The 18,976-nt window shown below is 39.3% G+C and overlaps 1 protein-coding gene across 2 annotated transcripts; it reads left to right on the top strand.

The window, feature by feature from the left end:
* The first annotated feature begins 789 nt into the window (after positions 1-789).
* On the top strand, positions 790-18,731 carry lamtor5 (late endosomal/lysosomal adaptor, MAPK and MTOR activator 5). 2 transcript variants are annotated; one of them, XM_051924388.1, is made up of 5 exons: positions 790-975; positions 7,132-7,193; positions 7,395-7,512; positions 7,868-7,945; positions 18,661-18,731. In XM_051924388.1, the coding sequence occupies exons 1-4, from the start codon at positions 941-943 to the stop codon at positions 7,926-7,928; spliced, it is 276 nt and encodes a 91-aa protein (XP_051780348.1). In that variant the 5' UTR covers positions 790-940; the 3' UTR covers positions 7,929-7,945; positions 18,661-18,731. The 2 variants fall into 2 exon arrangements, with proteins under 2 accessions (XP_051780348.1, XP_028652951.1); XM_028797118.2 differs by lacking the exon at positions 18,661-18,731 and having other exon boundaries at positions 791-975; positions 7,868-8,235.
* Positions 18,732-18,976: the final 245 nt, after the last annotated feature.

The raw sequence follows: 18,976 nt of genomic DNA, 5'->3' as shown, positions 1-18,976 counted from the left end.
TCACCAAGGGTGATCCCGGCTCAGAGGATCCTTATTGTTGAGGACCCAAGCAACTGGACCAGGCCAAGTGGACATCCACGTAACACCTGGCTCTGGCAGATAGATGGTCATTTCCAGATGGTGGGCCCAGAATGCATGTCTGCCTGGGGGGTTGCCAACTAGAAGCCCTACCTGTTTCATTGTGTGGTGGGTGTGGCAATGTGCTGTACCAGAGCATGCTCCCCAACCTAACCTAACCTGACCTGACCTGACTGACCATGGAAAAAAGAAATTGAGCAGTTTTAGAAACGTCTGCTGTGACAGAATAAGAGTACCAAAAAAGCCATAGAATTAAATAACGAGTTTAATTGACATCTAGACTCTCCTTCTAATTAAGAAACTTGGAGTGAAATTGGTTGGAGTTTTGATGCCTCAAAATAGATCAATTGTTAGCTCATTTCACAACTCAATTAAAACAAGGAGAAAAGAAGTCAATTAATAGCAGAAATTGGTCGCTGATTAATAAAGTGGCAGGAAAGGAAATCTTCAGTCACTGTGGCCCTCTAGAATCAGAGTATGTTGTACCACCATCACAATTTAAACAAGCAGGTTTCCCTGCTTCATTGGCATATTACAACTAAATCCCGAAATTAAATGAATCTATTTAATCCATATAATAATAGTATTATGACTTCCCTGCATACATTTATTGCCCTGCATTCAATCAAAGTATTCTAAAGCGGGATCGCGACTTTGAAATCTTGTAATGGCTTTTAGTGCGTTTTTTAATGCCACTATGATTGTCCCTAACAGGCACTCGTCCGAGTGACAACATTCTTGGTCACGTGTCAGCGATAGTCAGCTGATTGGTGCTCACCTTCCGGAAGAGTTGTGCATAGCTTTGCATTTATTGAGAAATAACAGAAGTAACATCTAAACGATTGATTAAATAAGAGAAGCAATGGAGTCAATACTGGAACAGCATTTGGACGAAACGTGAGTCATTTTATTACCGTAAAATTACATCGTTATGACATCTCTGTGAAAAGAGGCGAACATTTAACGGAGGGAACAGGAAGACTAAATTAGCTGCAGATTATATAAAGGTATAAATTTGAAAGCCAGGATAAAATAAAGCATAACGTTTAAAGCGCTCTTCAAGTCACATAGTTACAATTGTAGTGTGTGTGCACTTAAATTACTTGTGGCTTAGGATGAGGTCGTGTAGTAAAGGAATTGATTCTGAAAGTAAGGCTTCTCTGACCAAGATCTTTATTATGTTATCGATTTGTCGCTTTAGTTACAGTTTTCTAGCTATTAAGGCTTTTATGACCATTAGACACGAAAACTGCCTCACTCCGTAGAACTGATTTAAACCGTGTGGTTTTTGTCTGTATCTGTTGTATTGTTTGTCCAACGTATAGATCACCTACGAGGTCCGGTGTTTAAGTTGTTTTATTTTCAAAATGTGCATCTCGTTAACGTTTTATCTTATTTATTATTGGCTAATGGATATAATTTACGTAAGTTTCCGTCGTGAAGAAGGAGAGGCTCATTTTGGATTCCAACCCAAGACTGCACGCTTTGGGAATAAGTGACCTAGTGTTTATAATATACATAGATTATCATACTGTCGCATTGACTCGGTATTAACATTTGTTTCAGATCACGATTGTAACGAAATTTATATCCCAGTTGCATTAAATCACATAATGCTGTTTTTCAACATAAATGGTTCCACGCAATTGGTTTAATGTCGAATCAAAAAATGAGATAAATACGGTACGTGAAACTTGGTAGAACGTTTGTTTTAATGTGAATGAGTCAGAACTGGCATTGTGACGCTGCTGTCCCTAAGTCTACAATTTGCATGAATCAGTGCTTTCATGACTCACTGTGGTGCTGGGTTTTTATTATCATTTGTTTCACAGTTTAGTTCATGAAAACACAATTGTGGCTTGTTGTGAAAAATTAAACATTTAATTCTTTACAGTATTGTACTCACTTCTAAGTCTATAACAGGATCTGCAAGTTACATGGTATGCTGTGAGTTTAAGTTCCGGACGGGTAATGGGGATGTGGAAGGAGATTTAGTTTGGAGAGTTAAAGAGTCTCTAATACCAGATCCACAAAGCATGCAAAGTTGGATGCTGCAATCTTACTCATAGGCAACACATCACTCCCTGCTATCCCAAAGGAGGCAAAACTTATCACTTAGTTCTGTTCGTTTTGTGTTAAATTATACAAGTAAGTCTCAATCCAGCATGCCACACATGAAAAACGAGTCCACTCCTCTGTAAATGTGTGAGTTTATCACATGGCATAAATAGTTAATGCTGCTACATTAAGTTAAATAGTTGCTGTCACTCTTTTGTACTACTAATTTTGGAACAATGTACCTACAAGTTAGATAAAAACGAATTGGAACTTTCCATGTTTGATTTCAAGACCCTGGGGAGACACCATGGTGCAGTGTTGGTGCTGTTGTCTCACAAGAAAGAGACAGAGGTTCTTGCTCCAGGCGTTTTCTGTGTTTCTGTGTGGGTTTCCTCCCACAGTCCAAAGGCATGCAGGTTACAAGGATTGGCAATGTTAAGTTGGCCAAAGTGTGTGTGTTTGTGTGTGAGCATGTTCACCCTGCGATAGACATTCACTACATCCATGGATTCTTCCTGTCTTGCACCAGATGTTTGCTGAGATAGGCTGCAGCTACCCAGCAGTCCTGATCAGTATATGCAGGTTTGACAATGGATGCATTAGACAACTGGCATAACATGAGTGGCAGTTGGGTATATTTGGAGTATGTCTTACAATGGACTCGTGGCCCACTAAGGGCTTGGTGTTGCCTTGCTCCCCTTGCTATCCATACACCATATATTGGAATAAGAATGTTATGATGTAGTTGACTTGTTAAACAATTTGATTTTCCACAGAACACTTCACTTTCTAATAGTCTGTAAGTTGGTAATGCACATTTTCTTTGATTTTGTTATAGTATAAGTGTTGATTATAAAGCAAAACAAAAAAAAATCTGTTCATTATTGTGGAATGCACATTGTTGTAATTCTGCCTGAATGTATGTGAACCGAGAATTGTTTTGTAAGGTGCTTAGAACACTTTCAGTTTTTGACTATTACTAATAGCCTGTGCAATATTTTGTCCTTGGCTTGCTTTACCTTGGTTTTATACAGTTATAATATGCCCTAAGAAAAGACAATTAAGTGTCTATTGCCCAAAGAAATTTTCCACCTCTCACATCTTTGCTGTTTCACTTCTCCATAGACTATTTTTGTGCAGATTTCCTCTTGACCTTATATTTTAGGCTAATCATTTGAGTTGTTCCATCACTGTAATTACAGGGTAAGGCAGAAAGGCGGATTTCTTTGAAATGGCTAGAACTCGCCACAAGGTGGAGTGACAGATGTGCGGTAGGTGGTGTTAGGTTCGTGAAGTCTTAGCATTTTTTTATTTTCTTTTTAGTTGAAGCTATGGAGCCGTGGACGATAGGACACCGCATTTTTGCGTACGACTGTTTTGTCAACCAGTCTATTACCGCAGTTCAGCATGAGTTTCGTTGCCATTTCAATATCCACAGAAATAAAGCTGGTCCCGCTCGTAACACTATCCTATGTTGGGTTAAAGCACTTTGTACACGAGGTACACTAATGAACAAAAGACCACCGGGGGCTACACAAACAGCACGTACCCCTGAAAATGTGGAAAGTGTATGAGTAGCCTTGCTGCGCAGTCCAAGTCGATCTGCTCAGAAACATTCTTCTGAACTTGGCCTCAGTAATCGTTCGGAGCGCTATATTGAGATGATAAACAACTTCTTTTTACCTGAATTATGACGAAAATGTATTCCCATCCGGCGTGTGTGGTTTCAACAGGATGGGGCGACAGCCCGCACAGCTAGAGCATCAATGGATGTTATTTGCCCTCTCTTCCCTGGTCACCTCATTTCCAGGTTTGCTGATATTCATTGGCCTCCTCGGTCCCCTGACTTATCCATGTGCGATTATTTCTTGTGGGGTCATCTCAAGGCACATGTATACAAGCATAAGCCCCATACATTGGAGGAACTGAAGGAAGCAATTCGCATGGAAGTCCCCAAATTGACAGAGCGATGTTGAAAAGAGTGGAGGCCAACTTCCATGAACGCCTTCAGAAATGCATCAGTGATAACAGACACCACATGGGAGATGTTGTTTTCCACACTTGATTTTGTCAAAAGCTATTTCAATATGAACTCAAATCTTTCAAGAAATTTCTTTGTAAGAAAAAATTAACAATTTTGTGATTTTATAAAAATCCTTTCTGCCTCACCCTGTATTTTAGCTGTTTCAGCGTTGTTTATTAGCTGAAATATCACTAGAATAAGTACCTGGTAGTGTCCAGGAGCATATAAATAGTATTTCTTTGAGCACTGGGAAGGATATAAATGGGGAAAACAAAACATTCAATTTCATATTTTAAAAACGAGTTTATTCATGAAATTAAACTGTGTAATATTTTTCAAACCAATTAAATCTAGTGGTATCAGGCCAGAGTGTATCGGCTCCAATTACAAATCCACAAAACTGTGTTGTTCATCATATTCAGTGATTATCAATTTGAATGTAAATGTTATGTTTATCTTCCATTCTGGATGGGCCCACATATTGATGTCTAAGAAAAACATGGATTCAGAATATTTTACTTACTGCATTTTAAGTTTTTACCTCACTGGTAAGCACATTGATGTTGAAAGTAATTAAGCATTTGCTGTCTGCAGACTACCCTTCAAACCACCACATGTTTTATGTACCTACAGTGCATCCGGAAAGTATTCACAGCGCATCACATTTTGTTATGCTACAGCCTTATTCCAAAATGAATTAAATGCATTTTTTTTCCTCAGAATTCTACACACAACACCTCATAATGACAATGTGAAAAATGTTTAAGTGAGGTTTTTGCAAATTTATTAAAAATAAACAAACTGAGAAATCCCATGTACATAAGTATTCACAGCCTTTGCTCAATACTTTGTCGATGCACCTTTGGCAGCAATTACAGCCTCAAGTCTTTTTGAATATGATGCCAGAAGCTTGGCACACCTATCCTTGGCCAGTTTTGCCCATTCCTCTTTGCAGCACCTCTCAAGCTCCATCAGGTTGGATGGGAAGCGTTGATGCACAGCCATGTTAAGATCTTTCCAGAGATGTTCAATCGGATTCAAGTCTGGGCTCTGGCTGGGCCACTCAAGTACATTCACAGAGTTGTCCTGAAGCCACTCCTTTGATATCTTGGCTCTGTGCTTAGGGTCGTTGTCCTGCTGAAAGACAAACCGTCGCCTTGATACAATCCTGGTTTGGAGGTCTACAGACAATTCCTTTGACTTCATGCTTGGTTTGTGCTCTGACATGAACTGTCAACTATGGGACCTTATATAGACAGGTGTGTGTCTTTCTAAATCATGTCCAACCAACTGAATTTACCACAGGTGGACTCCAATTAAGCTGCAGAAACATCTCAAGGATGATCAGGGGAAACAGGATGCACCTGAGCTCAATTTTGAGCTTCATGGCAAAGTCTGTGAATACTTATGTACATGTGCTTTCTCATTTTTTTTATTTTTAATAAATTTGCAAAAATCTCAAGTAAACTGTTTTCATGTTGTCATTATGGGGTGTTGTGTGTAGAATTCTGAGGAAAAAAATGAATTTAATCCATTTTGGAGTAAGGTTGTAACATAACAAAATATGGAAAAAGTGATGCGCTGTGAATACTTTCCGGATGCACTGTATTTCCATCAACCCATGCATTGGACTCAGTTTCTCCCATCACATTTACTGGCCCCAGCCCCACACACACCCATTCTGTGCCTCCTGTCTGTTTTTCTTAGTCTTTTCCAGCATTTACCACAAGGCTGTTTTTGTCCAAACTAGCTTTCCATTTCGGTGTCTTCCCCTTCATGGGAGTGCTTCACTCATTTCTCTGATTACTGCCTCCATCACAATCATGAAAAACAATGGACTCTGTATATGTACTTTCATCTCAAAACTGTTGCTATTCCCATCTGCTGTCACTGTTCACACTTTTTCATACATTACCATTATTGCATATGCTTAATGGTTGTCTGCACCTAACTTTCTCATTGGCCACCTCTCTTGACCCCTGTCAGATACCTTCTGCAGCTTATATTCAATGGTCAGGTCCTTCTCCTGCACATACTTGAGACTGCATCTCTTGTTCCCTTCCCAGGCATGAAGACAATTTGCATTTTGCCAGCTTTGACTCGATCCCTGATTCTTTACTCTAGCACTCTCTACTACCTTCATTACCTGCTATAAGATTTGAATTGCTTAATATGACCAACACACCGAAGGGTCATTTTTTCCTTTGTACACCAGAATGAACAAACTTCTTTTCCAGTCTTTGGGAATCCTCATTTCCATCACCCTTTGAACTCCGAGGACCTTCTGCTGCCTTTATCATTTTTGACACCACTCCAGTTAGTGCCACTGCTTTACCTTTATCAGCACTTTTGCAACTTTTTGTTTGAAAAACCTATAGCTTAGTCCTTCTGTTTTCATAATAAATATTATCACATTCATTCTCCTTATTCAGCAAATTCTCTACATATCCTTAACTTCGTTGCACTCAATCATAATATTCCCTTTAGATTTTTCAAGCAATCCAAACTTAGAACTTTTTTTCTTTCTATTTCTTCACAATCCTAAACACTTTATTTCATTCCTTTTGACTTGTAGCACCCTATGAGTTTGCCATCACGAAGCAGTAGATCTTTTTTTGAGGGTGACCTGTGGATACAGTGGTATCATGGCATAAAGCACAGAAATTTGCCTTGCAAGTATCCTTCAGTTTTTTTTTTTATTTTGTGAAAAACAGAACATGAAACTCATTTTTACAAGTTTGTCATTATGCAATTTCATACACAAGATTCCTGGCTCAATTTCCACCTCTGAGCAACCTTAATTTGACACATACAGTAAGTAAATGCTGGTGCTGACAGGTTAAAAATATGTAATAGTAATTACACTGTGATTTATAATGCAAGTCTCTTTGGACAGAGGCATAAATAAAATTAATGAATAGGAATATCATTTATGGGACTGTTCAACCCCTCTCTTTTTTTTCATATTTCAGGATGAAGAATCCTGCCATTGTTGGAATTCTTTGCACAGATGAACAAGGACACAACTTAGGATGTAAGTTCTCCTCAATAAATGTGAAATTTTAGAAAGGTCTTTTGCACATATTTCTACAATTATACTAACTAATGTTTGAGTTCTCAGTTGGTTTCTCCCTGTCAGTAATTTATTTTGACATTCATCTTTTTTGTAATGATACAAGATTGATTCTAATACATCCTTTTTTTCTTTTTCTTTTTCCCAACCACTGTTCTGCAGGCCGTGGTTCCCTATCAGACGAGCATGGTGGTGTTGTATCTGTATTGGCCAGTCAAGCATCAAAACTCAGTTCAGACCCCACAGACAGTCCAACAGTTTGCTTGGAGTCTGATTCAGGGTGAGGGGGCTGTTGTCACTTTAGATGGCATTACAGTTATTTTAAGTATATAAACAGAAGACAAATATGCATGCACAACATTTCAATGCATTGTTTTACTTGTATAATATTTACACAAAAACAGGACATGAATACATTTGTATAAATTAATATGTAACCATAGCTGATAGAATATAATATCATCTTTTAAATATGAATTTACACACTTCTTTGTTCAATAGTACTGTTTTAAAATCTTTGAATTCTGTCCTTAATCATTATACTGCCCTCTAATGGCAGCACATAAATATTATCCAAGTTAATACAGGAATACCTGGTGAAATTGCTCATTGTATTTATTTATTTTCTTTCACAGGAACATCTTGATCAGGAAACACAATAGCACCACAGTGGCAATACACAAGATGAATTCTTGAAGATTTTACTTTGTACTGTGTGTACGCAAGTTTACTTTGCCACAGAACCTAACATTACATCATATGGGTTTTTACTCTTCAAGGTATTGAAAATGTTGGGGAAAAAAATTAAATGTGTAAAACCTACACAGTGTAAATGGACTGTCCTTAAATTGGACATGGAGTCAGTCATTAAGAGAAACCTAAAAGCTGTCTTATTTATTTTATATTATGACTTTAAATAACAGAAATTTATCCTACTATGAGACTAATTCTGATCAGCATGAAACTGTATCGTTTAATAAATCTTGCATTAATTTAACTATCATTGGGCACACTTTTATTTACGGGATGCAATAAATGGCCACATTGTTTATCTTATATTTCATTACATAGGGAAAATTCCCTGAATAAATGAGTACATTTTTAATATAACTGAGGTTAGTAATCTTTTTGTGTACACAATATGGATGTAGAATCGCATGTTAGAGAGCTTATCACTCTTCAAATGATTTGTATTTTGTGTATGAGTTAGTGTTGTAAGTATACATGGTATACATTGCACAGGAAGACAGCCTGAGTGTAGCACAATTTTAAAGTCAACATTCTGATTTGCGGGAGCCAATGATGACTAGTGTTTGACACATGTCATTGAAGCTGTTTTCATATACTATTTTTTTCTGAGGCATATCATCACAATGCACTTTCAATAGAGTTTATAATGTTCCTAAAAATGATCAAAAAAATTGTCAAAAACTAAACTAGAAGCTAAGTAATGTCCCAGTGAATTTGTGAGTTTCTTGAAAATTAAAAACATATTTCAAATACGTACTTTCAAATAGTCATTAGCAACTTATAGGTAGAAGGTGAATTAATTCAGGACTCAACAGAATTGCTGTGAGATAAAATGCACGAAATTATAAGTTACATCCAAAGAGTATCAAACAACTATGTGAAGAAAGTTCCTGAGCAAGCCAGTGTTTACTGAGTGCTAAAAACAATGGATATTAGGCTCTTGTCAAATTTATGTTAATATTCCATTGTACAAAAGATTTTTAAAGTTTACTTGTGTCTTCTAAAAGTTCCTGGGGTCTCACTTATAAAACTTATTGTGGATTTGAGCATGAAAGTAGAGCAAAAAATAATCTGACATATAAAACCTGGCGTGTATTGTATATAGGCGTTCTTGCTGCTTAAATTTGGTCAGGTATGCCTCCCAGATTCACCTTTCGACTCCTTTAGAAAACTTTCTGTGAACTCAAGCGCAAAAATATGCACACTCTGTAAAAACGTGAAAATGCCCATTTATATGACCTAGTGTTTCTATGCAATTTACCTTTTGCAAATCACAATCATCTTGTAAATGTGCATACATGAATGTACACCGAACCCTGTCAGGTTGCTGCCATGAAACAATCATATATGGACTATGCTAATCAACTTCCTACATATGCAGGCATGCTGTAGACCTTCACTGGCTGGTAGGTCAGCCTTCAACTTGACACATCCAGCTGTCATGTATAGCACCACCAGTAAGTCACTGGCCTATGTGACTTTGTTTCAAAATAAATGAATCATGGGTTGACTCAGGCCACTAGGCCAAGATGTATGTCAGTCTCATTCTGGCATCACAAATGAGTTGTGTGTTACTCTCCATTAACCGCTTACATTTAACAAAAGCAGCTTCATTCTTGCTAGATATCCTTATGGCAATATAAGAGCAGTCAATTGTCCCGATCATATTGGAAAACTGGACATTGCTACAAATATCCTTTTATGTTAGCCTGTACACCCACATCATATTGAAACTGAATGCAGTGCATTGTCAGTCAGTCAGTGGCTTCCAGCATAGTGGGCATGATGGAGCTGAAGCTTGGCAGAGATATTCCTTACCTGTCAGGTAATTCTCACTGGTACATGTCTGTCGCCAACTGTTTGTAAAACTTGGATATTTCCAGCAGTCTGTGATGAATAAAATATATTATTATTACATGATTGTCTTTCTAACACTTGTCTTGTGAGACCTTAAATAGGCTCATAAGTCAATTCATTATAAGGAAAAAAAAAATCCTGCCGGTCCCTAAAGTGCATTCTCTTCATGTAGGACCATTTTCATACTCTTCAAGTAGCGTCAAGCAAGCCATGCTGTGTCAAACCGTTAACCTATGAATATGGCATGGTATACAGGGAGTGAATCACACCAGTGTTTTTTATTTTATTATGGACAACAAGTGATTGGTTTGGTTTCTTATCCTGAGAAGTGACAACAGTTAGGTAATATAAACAAAGGAATTATTTAGTGCAAATTTATTGTAGTTGGTCCTCTTAAAAAGGAATTAAAATGGTCTGTACATTATATTCATCACTTTTGAGGTTTAATATGTTTGTCACGTCACAGCACATTATAACAATGGTTTAGTGAAATGAATTACGGTGCCCACGAGTTGACATTTATCTGGTTTGGCTGCATTTCCCTACTTTATCAAAGAGTGTCATCATTTCTCACTTCTCCAGAATGTTGCATAAGGATGGGTCAGAGTTGTCATAAATATTTGCAATTTCTTCTATCAAATTTTCTTTTAGAAATTCTGAATTTTATATGTAGAGTTGCATGTGCAAAAAATGAGGCCCAAAATGTGCATACACAAGTTTTATAAATCAGATGCCTGGTGGCAATAAGATGGAGTTCTGTGTCTTTTGAATAGCAGTTTCATGGCTATACTTTTAAAGACTGCTCCCATTCATTTTCTTTTTCTCTCCAGTCTAACATTCATTTGATTTCTGTTCTTTGCTTATTAATTTTGTCAAATCATGGTTTTCGATTCCTTTTAGTAGTAACTCAGTGTATTATGAAGCTTCACTTCACCATCTTGCTCATACAGTTACAACTGTTGCATTTTTCAAGTTTATTCTTCAGGTAGGCAGTTTTAGCAATGCCATGATAATTTTATATTTTGTAAAGTTACTCATGTTTACATATTTTATGGAAGATACAAACAACAAACAGTCAAACAGAGTAGTTTATTGTGCACGATAAGCATGGGAAAGGTGCTGTATAAATAAAATGTATTTTAATATTTTCCTCATGTTCAAGCATAATTTAGTACATTGTAAAAACACTGCCATTTAATTCAAAAATTCCAAAAATTTCCTTTATCTGAATTTTAACATAATATTAACATGAAGGCTATGATTGTTAAAGTTAGTCATACCACTATAAGCAAAAATTTTAGGAACAGGACTAATTAAACAAACATTAGGACACTGGCTCTATTTAAAATTTAAAAGTTGTAGTCCTTACAAAGGGAAGGACATTATAATTAACCAGTAACACACATTTCAGATTATAACTCTTAAGGGGCTTAATATATGTTAATTGGGGACTCCAAATTCTCCAGGGCTGAATAGGTTGTGCGAAACACTGTCATTTTATCCTGGGCACTGGCTGTTTCATACATGATTCTATGTGGACTGTGTGTAACTCATTGTGACTCAGTAACAGAAAAAGTAAACTAAGATAATAGATAGATATTTCCTTTTTCTCCTTTTTTTATTGCTCTGAATCTCTTAGTCTCATGGTTGTTTTTTTTCAATCTGAACAAAAAGGTCTTATTTTAATTTCAATTAATCTGTTACGAATGACAGAATCTTTAAAGTAGCAGTCAAAATTGTTGCTACTTTTCCACTTTGTACATAATGCCCTTCTTTCTCAATGCTAACTCGATATTTGATTGGTTGACAGGTCTGTCTACTCTTAAGGGTCTTCTGTCATTGGCATAAGACAGCAAGAAAGTTTCATTCCAAGTGATTAGGGAACTATGCCAATAGACATTTGAGCCTCAAGCACAGTTTAAACTGTGCCAAAGCACACAAGTGGGGACGGTGGTGCCTAATAACAGGGACAGCATGTAGATAGTGGCTGAAAGTCCTCACTGTTAGTTTGTCAGAGAGTGAATGTGCAGCATTGTAAATAGTGGCACTCAGTTTTGTTTTCATTCTTTGCTCCGCTACTAACTCTAAGGGTGCATCCCATAACTGTGCCTGACTTTTTAATTAGCTTCTTGATTTGTTGGGTCTCTTTTGAATGATTTTACAAGCCCAGCACACTACAGACCAGACAATCACACGCACCAGCATAGAGTTGTAGAAAATGTAAAGGAAGTTCACTTCCCACATTTAGGGCATGCTCTGCCCTTTCTTATGTCATTCCTTTGTGTTATGATACTAGTCCAGCCTGTCAATGATATGGTCCCAAAAGTACTTGTAGTAGTGTAACACCTCTACATCCATTCCCTGAATAGTCACTGGACATAGAGCCTCTTTGGCGTGGTGAAAGTCAATAACCAGTTCCTTGGCTTTGCTGATGTTAAGCTGCAGACTTTTAGATAGATAGATAGGTAGATAGATAGATACTTTATTAATCCCAGGGGGAAATTCACATACTCCAGCAGCAAAAAATATTAAAGAGTAATAAAAAATAAAAAAATGCAGGTAAAAAACAGACAATAACTTGAATAATGTTCAACGTTTACCTCCTCTGGTGGAATTGAAGAGTCGCATAGTTTGGGGGAGGAATGATCTTCTCAGTCTGTCAGTGGAGCAGGACAGTGACAGCAGTCTGTCGCTGAAACTGCTCCTCTGTCTGGAGATGACATTGTTTAATGGATGTAGTGGATTCTCCATAATTGATAGCCTCTTGAGTGCCCGTTGCTCTGCTACGGATGTCAAACCGTCCAGCTCCATGCCAACAATAGAGCCTGCCTTCCTCACCAGTTTGTCCAGCCGTGAGGCGTCCTTCTTCTTAATGCTGCCTCCCCAGCACACCACTGCGTAGAAGAGGGCACTCGCCACAACCATCTGATAGAACATCTGCAGCATCTTACTGCAGATGTTGAAGGATGCCAGTCTTCTAAGGAAGTACAGGCGGCTCTGTCCTTTCTTGCACAGAGAATCAGTATTGGCAGTCCAGTCCAATTTATCGTCCAGCTGCACTCCCAGGTATTTATAGGTCTGCACCCTCTGCACACAGTCACCTCTGATGATCACGGTGTCCATGAGGGGCCTGGGTCTCCTAAAATCCACCACCAGTTCCTTGGTTTTGCTGGTGTTCAGTTGTAGGTGGTTTAAGTCGCACCATTTAAGAAAGTCCTTGATGAGGTTTCTATACTCCTCCTGCCCACTCCTGATGCAGCCCACGATAGCAGTGTCGTCAGCAAACTTTTGCACGTAGCAGGACTCCGAGTTATATTGGAAGTCCGATGTATATAGGCTGAACAGGACCGGAGAAAGTACAGTCCCCTGCGGCGCTCCTGTGTTGCTGACCACAATGTCAGATCTGCAATTCCCGAGACGCACATACTGAGGTCTGTTTGTAAGATAGTCCACGATCCATGCCACCAGGTATGAATCTACTCCCATCTCTGTCAGCTTGTCCCTAAGGAGCAGAGGTTGGATGGTGTTGAAGGCGCTAGAGAAGTCTAGAAACATAATTCTTACAGCGCAACTGCCTCTGTCCAAGTGGGAGAGGGGTCGATGTAGCATATAGATGATGGCATCTTCCGCTCCCACCTTCTCCTGGTATGCGAACTGCAGAGGGTCGAGGGCGTGTTGGACCTGTGGCCTCAGGTTCTGCACCAAAAAACAAAGTTCTCCACTTGACTCTTGTACTTTATCTCATCCTCTTATCGATACACTCCATAGATGCAGAATCATCTGAGAATTTGTGCAAGTGATATGACCAGGGGTTATATATTTCTAGTCTGAGGAAAAGAGACAGGACTGTTCCTTGTAGTACTCCGGTGTTGCTCACATTCTTATCAGAGACATGATCCTTGAGTCTCGCAAACTGTGGTGTGCCCAACATGTGTCCATTTTCTAGGACACCATCTAGGACCTGGATGGTATTGAAGGCATTGGAGGAGACAAAAAACATAATCCTCACAGTGCTGCCAGCTTTAGATAGTTGCATCCTTCACTCCAATCTTTGCCTGATAGGCAAACTGAAGTGGGTCCAGGGAGTCTACACAAGAGGGCTCATATAATCCTGGACCAGCTTATCAAAGATCTTCATGATGTGAGACATAAGTGCCACTGATTGGTAGTCATTGGGTGAAGAGGTGCTTGCCTTCTTTGGAACAGTAACAATGCAGGAGGTTTTCCACAGCAGTAGCACTTTTTGCGGTTTTTATGGCACACAGGAACAGGTGACGGAGGACACTACAAAGTTATTGAGCACAGTCCTTAAGAACTAATGGACTGACTCCTTTTGGCCCCACAGCTTTTCCTGTGAGTAGCTCGCTCAGTTGTCTCCTAAATTGTCCATCAATTATGGACAGCCCATAGTTATGGTTAGAGGTGGACACGTCACTGACCATACCAGTTGACATGGTAGGAGTTGTTGATGTAGTGGGGATAGGTGTAGGGGGACTGGTCAGGAGAAGAAGGTGGCAGTGGGAGGGACAATCAAGTCAAGTCAAGTTGGGGAGCATGCACTGGTACAGTGCGTTGCCGCACCCACTACACAACGAAACAACTCAGGATCCCAGTTTGCAACCCCCCAGGTAGACACACGGTCCAGTCCCACCCTCCAGAAAAGACCCTCTATCTGCCGCAGCCAGGTGTTACATGGGCGAACCCTTGGTCTGGTCCAGCCACTCGGGTCCCCAACAATGAGGATCTTACGAGCTGGATCACCCTCTGGGAAACGCGCCACATGGCCGTAGTGCCATAACTGACGCTCCCTCACAATGCAGGTAATGTGCCTCATTCGGGACTCCATGAGCAACCGTTCATTCAACACAAAGTCAAACCAACGATACCCAAGGATTTTCCGGAGAGACACAGTACCAAAGGAGTCCAGTCTTTGTCTCAAGTCACTGGATAGCGTTCATGTCTCGCAATCATATAGCAAGACAGGAAGCACCAGGACTCTAAAGACTTGGACCTTCATCCTTTTGCATAGATAACTGGAGCGCCACACACCCCTTTCCAGCGACCTCATGACCCCCCATGCTCTCCCAATCTGTCTACTGACTTCATAGGAAGAGTCACCAGAGACATGAATGTCACTGCCAAGGTAAGTAAACCTCTCAACAAGGTCGACACTCTCTCCGCAGACAGACACACTGCTGATGGCTGTGCCTAAGAGGTCATTAAAGGCCTGGATGTTGGTTTTTATCAAGGACACTCGCAAGCTTAGACACTCCAACCCCTCACTCAGTCTCTCTACCACCCTGATCAGAGCCTCCATTGTCTCTGCAGATATCGCAGCATCATCAGCAAAGTCAAGATCCGTGAAACTTTCTTCACCAACAGAAATTTCTTCTTGTGTTTTTTCCCAGTTGATACTTGGGTTCATCAGGGGTGTGTTCTTGCTCCTACTTTGTTCAATGCTTGTATGGACTGGGTGTTGGGCAAGATTGTGGGGTCCAGCGGCTGTGGGGCATCTGTTGGAGGGACAATCATAAAAAAAAATTATAGTGTCAATGCAAGTTTGCATGATGAGTATTTAGATAGGTTGTGTAACCCATCCATCCATTATCCAACCCGCTATATCCTAACTACAGGGTCATGGGGGTCTGCTGGAGCCAATCCCAACCAACACAGGGCGTAAGGCAGGAAACAAACCCCAGGCAGGGCACCAGCTCACCGTAGGGCATACACACCCACACACCAAGCACACACTAGGGACAATTTAGGATCGCCAATGCACCTAACCTGCATGTCTTTGGACTGTGGGAGGAAACCGGATTACCCACAGGAAACCCATGCAGACATGGGCAGAACATGGAAATTCCATGCAGGGAGGACAAGTTGTGTAACATTTGTCTGTATTTTTCATCAAACCCACAGATAATGCATATTATAATTTTAAATACTTGAGCTTTGGAGTGCATTAAGTTTCAAGATTTTTTTCAATCTTAATATGTTCTTTTTACACATTTATATGTTTATTAGTTTTGACTTCCATTTTATGTATTATTTGAAAAGATGTCTCTTAATAGAGTATCAGAGGACACAACGCTGTGCACTCATTTGACTCGGACAGCGCTCAGGCTGGAATTTGAACCTAGCAAAGTTGATCACTGTGCCTGCCATAAAATAATTCATGAATTCATTAAACTGTATGACTTGGAGGTATCAGAGAAAATCTGCATGGGGAAGAACGTGAAAAAACTCAGTTAGGCAGTGCCCAGACTTGTATTTGAACCTACTAATGCTAAATAGTGTGCCTCCTATATTTTCTGAACCAGTTCAGGATCATTGGAGACCAAAATCCATCCCAACAGCATGTGATATAATGTGGCAGCTTGCCCTTTATAGCAGGGGTACTCAATTTTCATTCCAACCCCTATTGTAATTAGAAGCTGGGCCTGGCAGGTAATGAAACTTGTCATTTAATTATATGGCTTCTTAGTGCTTTCATTCTTCCAAGACAAATCTGTGTCAGATCATATTTGTTTATCTTTATGTTTCGTGGTCCTTCTCCCTCATTTATTTCAAAACTTTGTACTAATGCAGAGACTTCATGATGCATGCACACAGGTTAAAAAGAAAGCATGTTAGCTGGAGAGCTGCTGGTTCCTTTGTCATTTGGTCCTTACTATTAACTGATGACTGATTAAGGACACAAGCAACAATTAAAACCTTAATACTGCTGTTCAAAATTAAAATAGGCAGACAAGGGTTCTGAATGAGTTAATTAAAACTGAGCCTAAGAAACATATTACAAAAGCAGTAAATAACTGGGGGGCAGCATGGTAGCACAGTGGTAACACTGCTGCTTCGCAGTAAGGAGACCTGGGTTCGATTTCCAAGTCCTCCCATGTTCTCCCCGTGTCTGTGTGGGTTTCCTCCGGGTGCTCCGGTTTCCTCCCACAGTCCAAAGACATGCAGGTTAGGTGTTTTGGCGATCCTAAATTGTCCCTAGTGTGTGCTTGGGGTGTGGGTGTGTGTGTCCTGCAGTGGGCTGGCGCCCTGCCTGGGATTTGTTCCTGTCTTGCGCTCTGTGTTGGCTGGGATTGGCTCCAGCTGACCCTCGTGGCCCCGTGTTTTGTATATAACGGCATGGATAATGGATGGATGGATAAATGACTGGGTTCTAATTAGAAATGTGGTTATTTCAGCCACTGTGGACCTCCAGGAATTCAGTGTCCCTGCTTTATAAGATATGGTCCCCCATACCGGAACATTCTCCAAATAACCTAACCTGCTCTTGTGTGGGAAGAGGGACGAAAGCCATGATGATACAAGGAGAACTTTCAATATCTGGAAGAATATAAACTTAGCAGTATTAATCAGTGCAATAGCATGCCACTCAAAACAGAGCCCAATAAATCCATTTTGTGAGCCCACTTGTTGTACACCAGGCTCAGAGTGAGCCCGGCCAGCAAAACTAAAAGTTTGTGAATGCAGTAGACGTGTGCTACTTTTCATAGAAAGATGGCCTCATTTCTTGAGCACTATGAACAGCAAGTGTAACTGAGCAGGAAGGCATTAAGCTGTGGCTCATCCATCGTGTGTAGAGTTTCACCAGACTTTATGATTTGGTGTTTTAATTTGTTAAAGGACTACTCCACCCAAAAATTACATGATTTTTTTTTTAATATGTCGAAGACGGGATTCTTGACCAATGAATAAGTGGATGAGACAGATCTTCAGTTTAATAGGGTAGTATTATGGGAATATGCCTTTCCTGTTTATATTATACAAGTCTTATGTTTTGCATGTTTTGAGCCTGTGAATGGATAATGGACACGACATGAGTTATGTGGGAATTTTTTTTTCTTTTCATCATGTACATTTTCTAAATTTCTGTAGTCTAGCGTTGGTACTTTTAAATCACATCCTGTTCAAATCTTTCTCCATGAAAATATGAGATTATTATTATTTTTTTTTGGCCACCTCTGCTCCTCTACATGAGGAAAGTAAAATATAAACAATTTTTTGGTTGAGTATAACCTTTAAAAACATTTTCAAGTTTTTTTTTTTTTTTGTAACATAAATTCAATTGACCTATAAATAAGGCTATAAGATTTTGAAAATACAAAAATAAAGAAGTGAAAGTGGGATAGAAATGAATAAATAAAATGTATTGTTATTAGTATTAAGTGAATAAATGGAAATGCTCACCCATGTTTGTTAAAGGATCAGTGTAATAGCACCCACATTCCAGAAGAGGGTGCTGCCATGCTTCAGACTGGCATCAAATAGACTTCATTCACTTGCTCTGCTGTGTTGAAAGGGATCAACTCAAGTTCAGACTTTCTCAGACTTCAACTCATCTGTTCCCAGCTGGATATGTCATTTTTTTTCTATAAAGAAATATGAAAACTGCAGCTACTAAATAAGGAGAAATAAGTGATTTTTCAAATACATCAGCGCCTTCACACAATACCAGGATGATGGACTTTCGCAGTAATTCTTTGCAGAAAAATTTTAATCTGTTAATGTCCTCTAAATGAGAAAGAGGGAAACAGAAAAGGAGAACTTATCTGAGAACTTGACGCTCCTAGTGTTAACCAAGTGTCACAATGAGTCGAGAAAAAGACTTTAATTTAAATGTCACCCTACTGAGCATCTTTAACCCTGAGAAAGGAAGGAACTGGTTCACAGTTTGGAGCTGCCTTAACTTGCTTTCAGTACTTCAGTAGTTAAAGCGACGTCATTGTGGGCCCAAAAATCTAAAATAAAATAATCTGCTCTTAAGAAGATTGATTTATCCATGATTGAATATTTTCTCATTAACAACTAGGAAGAAGAAATTCACAAGATGCAGGAGCCTGAAAAGAAGTGTCCAGCATGGCGTAAGTTTTTTTTTTCTTTATTGTCTCCCCTTTGGACCTATTACATTTTATATAGCTGAGCAGCATATGCACATAACTGAAGAATAAACTACTGAGAATGTTTTTTTGTGTATTTCACGTGTGTGTTATGTTTTTTTACTCCAACCTCATCTGGCCTGACACTGGTGAATGTAACATGTATGGTGGGTTCAGACTCTTTCACTCTTTTATTGTGCTATAGATTTAATTTAATATGGATAAATTTTCCATTGTTGCTCTGCGTAC

This window comes from Erpetoichthys calabaricus, chromosome 3 (assembly GCF_900747795.2).
Source record: "Erpetoichthys calabaricus chromosome 3, fErpCal1.3, whole genome shotgun sequence".
In the NCBI taxonomy this organism is placed as follows: Eukaryota; Metazoa; Chordata; class Cladistia; order Polypteriformes; family Polypteridae; genus Erpetoichthys; species Erpetoichthys calabaricus.
This window is presented reverse-complemented; position numbering and strand designations above follow the sequence as displayed.